This window comes from Mytilus trossulus, chromosome 14 (genome assembly GCF_036588685.1).
Source record: "Mytilus trossulus isolate FHL-02 chromosome 14, PNRI_Mtr1.1.1.hap1, whole genome shotgun sequence".
Classification (NCBI taxonomy): domain Eukaryota; kingdom Metazoa; phylum Mollusca; class Bivalvia; order Mytilida; family Mytilidae; genus Mytilus; species Mytilus trossulus.
Window position 1 is genome coordinate 36,738,849 of NC_086386.1, and position 12,513 is coordinate 36,751,361.

Here is a 12,513-nt window from a genome sequence, read left to right on the forward strand (position 1 = left end):
ATTTGAAAATACATGTATCATAAATCCTATCCTAAAGTCATCAACTAAGTTTGTTGCAAGTGCATTTATCACATAATTCTACAATAAAAATTCCTCGCATCTTTGAAAATTCTACATTAATAATGACTGCAATAACAGTGATAATTCATCGCATCTATAGTTTAAAATGGGTCGCTTTCAATGATCGATATGCTATATTATGATGCTTTTATAACACTTATTTGAACTTAAATGCTATGTGTGTATATTATAAAGACATATCACAATGAAAATATGTTAAAACTTGCCTTCAAATCACTTAACTTGATATTTTCAAAACGTAAACAAATACAGTTTTCCCATGATCTTTTATTCTACAATAGACATACCCGCATATAACAGTAAAAATGAACTAGCTGGATTCGCACTTTATATACACTGAAGATCATCAATTGCCAGATGCAGTCGGATCTACATACATATCTATACTCAAGAATCAACTGCATATTAAGCATGTTGAGATAGAAATCTGGCCTTTTCACTTCGATGTGTATACATATTTTCAACTATTAATGGCGAGTATTATTAATTTCATTTTCAAATATTAATCACAAAAAAATATACTACCGGTATTCATGGGAAACAATTATCAAAAAAACAAATTATAAAATTTAAGCACTCACCATCAAGAAAAAATTTCAAGTTCAAAGATGCTTCATGCATTGTACTGATTTCAATATTTTGAACTGCAAATGAACAAGGCTCTTGCCATTTCATGATGATGTCTTTGTTTAGAATATTTCCTGTTCCAACTAGAACTTTTCCATTCTCCCAACTAATCCAAAATTTTTTCTCTTGGTTTATGTCAAAAAGACCAGGTTTCTTGTAAAAGTTCACAACATCACGTGCGAGAATTTCACTCCGACCAAGGACCGATTTTTTATTATTCCAACCCGCTATTATTATATAGTAAATGGGTTTGCGAACTGATATCTTGCTTGATAGTAATTTCAGATGAAGATCTTTTGGTCCTTGAACTGTGAATTTGAGAAACTGTTGATGCTTTGGAAATACTCCATAGTCTTTGAGAAGTACGTGGTTTGTCCCGTTAAATTCAACAGTAAGCGATTTAGTTGAAGCTAAAAAAAAAGGCTAATGTAAAACAATTACATGAGAATCATTTCTGGTGTATTATCATAATGAAATAGCGTGTCAGTTAACAAGTTCTTAATTTTGCAAACAATAGCTGTTGCAATAAACGGCGTGCAATACTCTATCAGTATTGGGTTTGTAATATCTTGATGTTATCTATTCTCGCATTACATTCTGAGATTAAAAGAATAGCATGTTTGCATATTTTATTCATTTAAAAAGTATCATAGACAGATAATCATAAAAAAACGTGAACAATATTGGCACATGTTAACATGAAAGAAAAAGAAAATTTCCTGTGACTTTGGATTGTCGGGTCGTCAATGCTCTTCAACTTTGTACTTGTTTGTACTATTTTGATCAAGGCGTCACTGATTGTAACAAGGCAAATCGGCACCCAAATCCGAAGACATTTTGATATCCGGACATTTCGGAACCAAGACAATCCGGCACCTCGTTTTTAAAAATAAATTTATTATGAAAAAATTCTTAAGGGTTCCGCGGAACCCAGTGTCTCGCCTACTTTGGCTGTTAATTGCCATGATTGCAGGCTCAACGAAATAGAGGAAAAAAATCAATGAAAATATTCCTCTTGATACTATCTTTTGATTATAAGAAACTTCCATCCAAGTTTGGTAAAGTCCAGGATAGTTTATGAATCTAATAAATTTAAATGTTTTGAAAACTTTAACTGCAGATTGTATGTAATGTTAACTGGGAAAAACTAAGTCTATTTATAAGTAAAATACAGATACACAGGTACAAAGTTTTAACAAAATTTCCTTCTAGGAACTAGCTTTTGGTCATAAACAAGCTTCTGTCTAAGTTTGGTACAAATCCAAAATAGAATAAGAAAGTTCATAATATTTTTAAAACTTTAACCACAGTGTGAATGTGTAGTTTCCTGTTAGAAAATCTAAGTCCATTTAAAAGTAAAATACCGAAAAAATGTTGTTTTTTTTTCAAGATTTACTTCTGGATACTATCTTATGATCATAAACAAGCTTCTGTCCAAGTTTGGTACAAACCCAGGATAGTTTAAGATAGTTATTTAAATTTGAAAAACTTTAACTATAAAGTGAATGTAATCTTTCCCGGCAGAAAAACTAAGTCCATTTATAAGTAAAATACAGAAAAAATGGAATTTTATTTTTACAAAATTTAATTCTAGATACTATCTAATGATCATAAACAAGCTTCTGTCCAAGTTTGGTAGAAATCCAGTATAGTTTAAGAAAGTTATTTAAATTTGAAAAACTTTAACCCTAGAGTGAATGTATTTTTTTCCGGCAGAAAAACTAAGTCCATTTATAAGTAAAATACGGAAAAAATGGAATTTCATTTTTACAAAATTTAATTCTAGATACTATCTAATGATCATAAACAAGCTTCTGTCCAAGTTTGGTAGAAATCCAGTATAGTTTGAGAAAGTTATTAAAATTTCAAAAACTTTAACCACAGAGTGAATATTTGTGGACGCCGCCGACGACGACGCCGACGCCGACGGAATGTAGGATCGCTATGTCTCGCTTTTTCGACAAAAGTCGAAGGCTCGACAAAAATAAAGAATTATTGCATAGATATTATAATTTGTATTTGAATTACAAAAAGAATAATCATCATTTGATTCAACTCGTAATGATGTATGAATAAACATCTTTTAATTAAATCATAATTGATTGTTAGATATGTTATTGTTTGAATAAATATTATTTAAGTGAATCATAATTAAATCATGATCAATAGTAGTGTTGCATTATAAGCATTTTATGTTTAAATCTAATGATTCCTCAATATAGATCAAAGTGTATAGATTGTGTTTGCAGCTTGTGTTCTCGTTTGATCCATACATCTGTTAAGAAAACATGATAAATACGCGGACATCTAGTGCAAAATAACATTCCTTATCTCTTGTTATAATTCCTTTTTCGATGGATACTCCTAAAAATATTTTATTAGAACATTAACTAATAATATCAAAATGTTTTGTCGTTAAAAATATATATATTAGTTTTAAAAAATCTTTAATATATATGCACACGTACAACAAATGTGTGTTAACGCATACGGAAGAATATCTCAAAAAAGTTTGCAATCTCCCATGCAGAGTTATCTGTCTTTGCTATCTCTCAAGGATTCTGCATGGGAGATCAAACATTTGGCTGGAAAATATAAATGCTTACACAAATCCAATCTATTAGAAAAATCGAATTATTACAGAAGAGTGTCCATAATGCATTTGCACTGCACTATTATTAATTTGGTAGAATAGATGATATGCAAATGAATATAAATTATATATACATGTAACTGATATATACAAATTTTAATACAATATAAATCAACAAACAAGAGCGCCATGACTGATTTGTATCACTACAATATAATAGTTATTAAAATAAGATTGAATTCCCAGTCATTTTTTTATCATCAACGCATGAACTTGTTTAAAAAATATATATATATATATCTGTACATTTTCGTCATTAATCTGACTTTCATGTATAAATCTGTGAATTTTTTTTCGACAAGTGCTTGTGACCATCCACAAGCACTTCCAGTATACCGATAGAATTGATATAATTTTGTAATTACAATGAAATAGTTTCTATCCATTGACAAGACCTTTTGTTTTCTTGTTAATTTTTGTATGCAATTTTCTATCTTTTTTACAATGAATTCATATAAGCAAAATCAGAAATGGAACTCACTTTGCATTAAAGATGACCCCGTCAGCAACATAATATACCATATCTGTACTTGGAACCACAAAATAGAACACATATCAAAGCGCCTTAACACCCAAGCGGCTTCGATTACAGTCCTTCAAGTATATACCCTTTTTATCTGAAAGGTGTTTTTATTTATACTGCATTTGACCAAAACAAACATCGATTTAAAAAAAAAAATAATAAACATAATATAAAAGTATCCCCGGAAAACTGAATTAGAATTAGTGAATCACTATGGTTATATTAGCAACCAAAGATTAATTAAACAAAAAAGCAGTAATAAAATTACATTGCCAAATTCTTTCAAATTTATCCAAACAACATATGATAAACTTTGTTAAAACATTAATAAAAAAAATAGATTAACAAGAAATTTCCGGATATTAATCCAAATTGATTCGAATAACTTCGAAATGTAAATTAATCTATTTTATCATTTTTCGGTAATATTTGCTCTATCCTGTTGTATCATAAATAGGAATTTTGATTACTTTTACAGTCATCATTAAATAGATACATTTTAATACAACGACACTTTAAACAGAAAAGTGAGCTTACAATGCCCTGCACCAAAACGCCTGTCTTACTTATTAATAACACTGCACATATTCTAGCAAATATAAATACCATATTTTTCACACAAAAAATAAGTGTGAATTCATTTTTGATAAATTGTTTGTTATCGTTAGTTTTGTGTTTTTGTGTCGAAGATACCAATTCGCGTGACATTAGGTACGGTATAAATTTGTAAAAAAAAACAATCTATTGTTGTCGCTCTGTTTAATTATACCTTATAACGTTCAACTATGCTTTGAATAAATAAATAAAAACACTCCAAGATAGGTGTTGCTTGTCTATCTTTATAGAACCAATTGGAATTCAGAAATATTTAAAACAAATTGGACTTCCTAATTGAAATCAAGTTCAAATCAGAATACTAATATTTACTTGTTGAAATTCAGATATCGAGATTTGAGGAGGATCCAGGATATATCTAAGCACAATATAGTTAATTATGAATCTGGATATTACTAATTTGTTTTTGTAACTTATTGTTTTTATTGAGGCAAATGATCAGGGAGAAAACAAAATAATGAATAATGAATAATGCAACTCAATGTCAATTCCTTATTACAAACAAAAGTTGGTAAGAATATAAACAGCCTAAAAATTCAAAGTACAGTATTCATTGTTTGTAAACAAGGCCATGTGAATGCCCAAAAATGCCGCATGACCCTATGTTTTTATTGTTGCAAAAGATAGGGCTACATTTGTACGTTCATGAATGATATATGAAAGATTTTAATTTCTAAAGGTAAATCAGGTATAAATTTATTTCCACACATAGATTAGCATGAAAGTCAATGGGAGATTTTTTACTGAATTTACCCCTATATGGTGTCTTGAATATTAAAAATAATCAAAGATACCACGATTATAATGGGCGAAGATTTTTAGGCTTCAAAATATAAATGCATAAAACTCACATTTGGTGAATCAACTCAGAGTTTGAATTACGACAAACATGTTACTGCATACGTTCATTAATTTAAGTCTTTTTGTTTTTATCAAAGAAATTGGTTTTTACATCTTTGAATGTTGCAAATTCGGGATAACTGTGCAAATATTGTTCTTAAAAAAAATTTCAATACATTTCTGATTTTTAACGTTTTGTTTCCATTGTTAATTTTCAAAGTTTTCACGCCCTTATGATATACAGTTATTGACAATTATTTGTAAATCTATCTACTCCTCGTGTGTCAATATATCGCTTCTGCGTGTGTTGAACAGATTGTCGTATGTATCACTTTCAAACAAATAGCACAATCGTTACTAAGTGCTTACTGTGCTTTATTTGTTACATTTTTTTGTTGTTGTATTTTATGATGATTTAGATATTGCTGTATCCCTTTTTTTTATTTAAATTTGTTAACTGATCGTTATAAATATATGAGGTTTGATGCAACGGTCAAGTGAGAGGTTTAACTAGCTATAAAACCAGGTTTAATCCATCATTTTCTACATAAGACAATGCGTGTACCATGTCAGGAATATGACATTGTTGTCCATTCGTGTTGTGTATTTTAGGTTTTGTTTTTGCCTTTTGGTTTGGGCTTTCCATTTTGAATTTTCCTCGGAGTTCAGTGTTTTTGTGATTTTACTTTTCAATATAAGTTGTAGGTGAAACAACTGGATGTTCCTAATGTGCTTTTGAAACTTATGAATTTATATCTTTTTTTTAAACCATCAATTTTATAACTTATTGATAGCGACGTTACTCGAAACATTTGTAAATGCTTTTTTAAACAAACATAATGCTATCAGCATGAATCTAAATTTTAGAGTTTCTATAACAGTTTTATATTAGTTTATCACTAATCTGTCAAAGTTCAGAAATAGTCATAACAACATAAACTTTCCCTTTGATTTGTGAAAATATCCAATAAAAATACTAATTAAAACTCGATTGTAAATACCAAATGCTTATTGAGAACATGATATACCCGGGACGTGTCAACTTTTCTGTTGAAATCGCTATTAAGTTTTTTAACAACATAAGAATGCGTTCAACTCTTTTGAAATTATGATGGAAAATAATTAACCAATATTTACCTTATGTGTAATTTATTGGCTTATAAATATAGTTTACTATCATCTATGTAGGAGTGTCTCAGGTTTTTGTCCGAAATTTTTATTTCGTATTAAGAAGTACTGTTTTCTAGAATTGCCTATATACTTCGTGTAAAGGGAGTCTTATTGGTCGAATAGGATAAGGTAACTACCAGCTTACTTATGCAATATTCTGATAATCGGACACTGTAAACACTTTGCCCTTAAATACTGAATATTATATATTTAGATACTGCGAGACGTTAAATCACAATGGTATTGACAAACCTTGTTTTCGGATTTAACAACTTCATGTTTCATTTAGTTTTCAATTTGTTTTGATACGAGCGCCTCTAAGAAGTCTTGTGAAGACGACACTTGCGTCTGTCCCTCCTTACCATAAACCTGGAATCTTTGATTTGTGAGTATCATTTCTCGGTGAATGTCACTGCTGGTAGAGATTTTTTTGATTTTTTCATATTTCTTGAGACAAGTATTATTTGTTTCAAAATATACTGTTCTCGTCGTTAACCGTATATGCTAAGCTTATCCCTCAGTGTGTATCAAAATGAAGAGTTCAAGTATTTAAAAAGACGATGCTTTACTCTTCCAAAGTTAACCATTTAACCTATGATGATTTCATTTCCACATCTGCACGTGCCTATCTTATATAAGAATCATCGTTAGTCGTAAATTGTTGCATACATGATCATCAACTTGTATCATACTTGTTCCTCTTACAATAAAAAAAACAACAGGTAGCCAAAACGTTTTTCATAGTTACTGATTAAACTCATCTTATTAAATGGTCAAGGACAGAAAATATCGGTCAAATGATTTAGTAGCGTTGTTAAAACGAGTCAAATGTAGTGTACTGAAAGAAATCATAAATATTAAAAAAAAAAAGATGTGGTATGAGTGCCAATGAGATAACTCTCCGTAAGAGAACAAATGACACACAAAATGCCCGTAAAGGACAACTGTAAAAGAATTCAAACGAGAAAACTAACGACCTCATTTATGTACAAAAAAATAAAGAAAAATACCAACAAACGAAAACTACTTAATAACAGGCTACTGACTTGGAACAGAGACAAACATACAGAATGCGGCGGGGTTAAACATGTTAGCGGGATCACAACCTCCTCTTAAGCTGGGACAGTGGTGTAACATTACAACATTACATGCCTCAAACAAAATATTCTTCAAAACATTACATAAAAAACTAAAGATCAGGAAACTTAGCGAACACCTTGGTTTCTCTACTAGTAGTTTGTCCGGGATAGGAAAACTGGTCAGGCTTCACATGTGGCATTAGTCGTAATACGTATCTCATGTTTGTTCTTTTCATGATTTATTCATTATTTGTGCAAAATAAAAATACATTTGATGTTATATTTCATTTAATAATTTGTCTTTTGTTTTTTTATGTTAAACCGTTGTTGTCTTGCCTGGTTCTTCTAAAATTGGTCTCCAGTCAATCATCGGTTTCAGTGAATTTGTAAATTTCTACAAAAAAAAGATAATGGCACTTTACAGTAATAAACATATAGTGATCTAATATGTGATATTCCATTTGAAATACGTCAGACGTCAAATGTATCAGTGGGAAATTCATATGCATGAATGGGCAAAAATAAATGTCACATACTCAAACATATGTAAATTAATATCAATTCTAAATCTTTGAACTTGGAAACAAACGAGAGAGAGAAAGAAGTGCTACTGAATTTACTGAACGATTATTAGTACATACTAACTTCAGTGTAATATCAAAAATAGTTTGTAAATCAAATTTAAACTTAAAAATCAATAAAATGGAATGTTTGAAATATTTCGTAAATAGCAGTCAGTTTAGCCAAAGTTGGTCAAAGTAAGCTCAAAATATAGATAATGTAGTATTCACTTGCAAGTCATACATTCAAACTCAGTTCAAGTGAACTTCAATTTAACTACCTAACTGGGGACAGATAGCGCGTGAAATAGCAGTGGGCAGTTATTTAAAAATAAAAAGTTAAAGCATGTAAAAAATAATAGTGAAACAAGGGTGGACCATTTCGTTGACTGATTTGATCAACATAACACAAAATTCAAAAACGATGATTACTTCTTCAAATAATATACAAATTAAATAATTTTCAAAGGGTCCTTGCAAACCATATGTTATCTTTTGTAAATTGAATTAGTTTTGAAAATTCAAAACGAAAAGTCCCTAATCAAAAGGAAAAATCAAAAGCTCTAACACATTAAACGAATGTACAACAATTAACTGTCATATTACTGACTTTGTATAGGCATTTACTTATGTAGAAAATGGTGGAATAAACTGTATTAATATCCAAAATAGCGAGCAAAACCTTTCTCTTGTATGACAGTCGCATAAAATTCCACTATATTGACAAGGATGTGTAATCAAAACATGATAGGTAAAAATGTCAAAATAAGGGACATTGTGTTACTATCTTCATCTCTAAAAACAAACAAATATATAAACAAACATTTACCATACTGCAAATCACCAGCAGTTTGTAAAATAACTATTTTAAATTTTTTGAACCGATTCGGTTCTTCATAAAATAGTTTTTATAGATACCGACGAAATAGGTGTTTACATCGGTGAACAATGTAATGTAATTTGATGCGACTGTCATACAAGTGAGAGGTTCAGCTAGCTATATAACCAGGTTCAATCCACCATTTTCTACATAAAAAAATGCCTGTCCCAAGTCAGGAATATGACAGGTATTATCCATTCGTTTGATGTGTTTGAACTTTTGATTTTGCCATTTGATTGGGAACTTTCCTTTTCTTTGGAGTTCTGTATTTTTGTGATTTTACTTTTTCCTAATACTCTATTTTTTGTGCATTACCTGCAAAATTGTTCCATTAGCGCACCACAGTGTTTTGATAATGTATAAGGGAATTGGTAACACAGATACCATACCAATAACCCAGCCAAATCCAATAGCCCATGCTGGATACTGGTATGTGTCAAAGGAAACTGGTTTCAATTGCAACATGTTAAACAAAAGTATCATCTGAAATGTGAATTTATCAAACACAGCATCATGGTAGCACATTTGAATCGAAATCAAAATGACCAAACGCTTTATAAAATTACAATGATCAAAACATAAGTCTATAAAATAAACACCACCACCAAAAATCAGGGTGTAATCATGTGCTCCTGTCGGAAATCCAAGTAACAGGTCCTGTTTCATATCTTACTTGTCATTGAGTTGCTGTGATATTGACAGAGGCCTTAGGGTTCAATATATTTTGCTGACTAGTTAACATTGGGATGGAATGACAGCTTTTATCAAATCACTTTCAACATATAGACTGATTGCTACTGACTTATGAAGTCAAAGAAGCCTATATTTAGTATATATATTCTTACAAAGAACAAATACTGTATCAAGACATTTTAGATTTAGTTATTGAGGTTGAAGACAAGCACAAAGATATTGAAGTTGAAGACAAGCATAGTTATTGAAGTTGAAGACAAGCACATAGTTATTGAAGTTGAAGACAAGCACATAGTTATTGAAGTTGAAGACAAGCACATAGTTATTGAAGTTGAAGACAAGCACATAGATAAGTGTTTAGACCAAAATGTGTCAAAATTGTATTACGTTCTATAATTGCTATTCGTTTTCCTCTCTAATTGGTGTTACATTCACTCATTCCTATGTGAATTTTTGTTATAATCGGGGGAAAGGAATAAACATAATCCAAGGGAAACAGAAGGCAGACCTTTATTCATTAAAAACTTCTGTGATATTACTTTGCCATATATTTTTTTATGTTGAAAAGTAAACTACAGAAACATCAGATTAATTCTATATATTACATTAGACTCACCATCAGAAAACAAGGAGTCAACCATTTCCAACAAAATTTCCACCAGCAACACGGTGGATATCCTATCATCATCTGAATGTCTTGGTTAAATCTGTCTGTGCCTGAAATTGAACCATTACCGGTATTCTCAAAATTTACGCAACACACATGGTTTCCTTAAAATTATCAAAGGGGTCCTAGTTTCCAATGACGTTCTCTCACAAAATAATTCAAAATTTCGTGACTAGGTTTAACGAATCTATACCATCGTACTTAATATAAATGACACAACAGATAGCGTAAAGTCTGCCTCATATTTTGACAAACGTCTAGAAATTGACAGTTAGTTCAGATGATTTCAAAACTAAAAAAAAAGATGATTCCCCCATCCAAATTGTGAACTTATATGGAGCAATATTCCAGGAGCGCCTGCATACGGGTCTATCTCTCTTAGTTAATACGATATTCCAGGGCTTTTGTTCCCTATCAAAATTTCCTGGATAGAGGATTACTGCTCAATAAAAGCTATTAAATCAATCAATTCAGTACTTAAAGTTCAATATCCAATGGCAGTAGACCTCATCGAGAGTTCTAAGTGGTTATGTATTACAGACGCTTTCACGAGTTGGTTGACCTGTATTGAATATTCGTCTTAAATATGATAACGTATATGGTCCTTATGTCGAAACTACAATCCTGTAACTTTTCCCGATTGTGACTTACCGAATTAGACTTATCAATGCGTTTATAAGCAAAACAACGGATGTACCATGGTGTGTAGTATCTGCCTACCCTGGCTTCCGGACCACCTCAGATCACCTCTAGGTTTTGGCAAGGGTTCGTCTTGCTCAGCCATTAGTTTTCTAAGTTGTGTTCTTTTTTGTACTATTGTTTGTCTATTTGTATTTTTTTTAGGTATGGTGTTGTCTGTTTATGTTCGATATATGAGTTTGAACGTTCCTCTGGTATCTTTTGTTTCTGTTTTCCATCATTCATTTTTTTAATGCAGCTTTAAACGTTTTTGAGCCTTTATTATTGTGTCTTTCTATTATTGAAATTCGATATTTCTTGTAATCATGGCAGCATGTGTTCACCCTTTCAGAAGAGATTTTGAAACTTAATATTTACTGTACTATGGTAAAATACCTGATACCATACAATATGAGTAACCTAATTATACAAAAGCATACCATATATCCATCCAATGACCAAACACTCTAGAGTTGCCACTATCATTGGTGTAAATAGTCCACAGTACCAGTCAACGATTTGTAAAACATATATTCCTCCCTAAAAAGTCGAATTAAGTTTTAAATTAAACTATTGTTTCCTGTTCTTAAAAGTAAATTTAAACGAATAAAAAAATGTTCGTGTGTGTTTGTGAAGTTCGCATTGATTAAGTTATGATGCTTATAAGATATATGATGAATTGTAGCTTTGAAACTTTATAAAATGCTTCTTTTGTTATAAATTAATATCATTATAATGATTATGTGTCAACCGTATACAAGTATACTGACTTTTAACGTATGATCGAGGCTAGGTTTTTCTTATAATATATATGTAAATGTATATTATGTGTGTGAGTGTGTGAAAGTTTGTGTGTCACACTTACCTCCGTTATAAATGGTAAACCTAAAATAAATCCAATGCAACAAAAACAAACTGTGACCAGAGACTTTCTTCTCCTCAAAATATGTGGATATTCATCAATAATGGCATTTGTAATGGTTTCAAATGTACCAAACTACAATGATATCAAACAATATTTATTTGCATAGGAAAATATTCACCTTTCTATTTTTTCTGATATATCTATTTTGAATAAAGAAAGTGCAAGCAGGCTGTTTTTGAAAAATGCATCTGTATCTACGTCTGCATCAGTCAATTAATAAAAGCATTTAAGACGTATTTTCTTAATCTGGCTATAAACTGTGTTTCATTGTAATACATGTACAGTAATAAGATCGCTATCAAAGGGGCACAATTGGTGTCCATAGCAATACCTATAACCTGTCGATAAACTTTGAAAATTATCAAGGTGTTGTACAAACACATTTACAAGGGATTGAAAATAACCTATAATAGCTTTCACATCTTGCAAAATAGACACAAAAGGTTGATTTGGGACGTCGTTGATCAATATTGTTCTTTATATCTCGACAGAAAATCAGATAGAAAAAAAACACACTTATCG

General features: G+C 30.7%; 1 protein-coding gene across 1 annotated transcript in view; it reads right to left on the bottom strand.

The window, feature by feature from the left end:
• LOC134697711 (sodium- and chloride-dependent glycine transporter 1-like) overlaps positions 1-12,513 on the bottom strand; it is a 42,296-nt gene that overhangs the window by 2,790 nt on the left and 26,993 nt on the right. Inside the window, exons 11-16 of the mRNA XM_063559996.1 lie at positions 11,932-12,063; positions 11,507-11,606; positions 10,338-10,438; positions 9,344-9,511; positions 7,925-7,982; positions 663-1,118 (exon numbers count right to left, since the gene is read on the bottom strand). Coding sequence (XP_063416066.1) covers positions 663-1,118; positions 7,925-7,982; positions 9,344-9,511; positions 10,338-10,438; positions 11,507-11,606; positions 11,932-12,063 — 1,015 coding nt within the window. The remainder of the gene's footprint in view (positions 1-662; positions 1,119-7,924; positions 7,983-9,343; positions 9,512-10,337; positions 10,439-11,506; positions 11,607-11,931; positions 12,064-12,513) is intronic.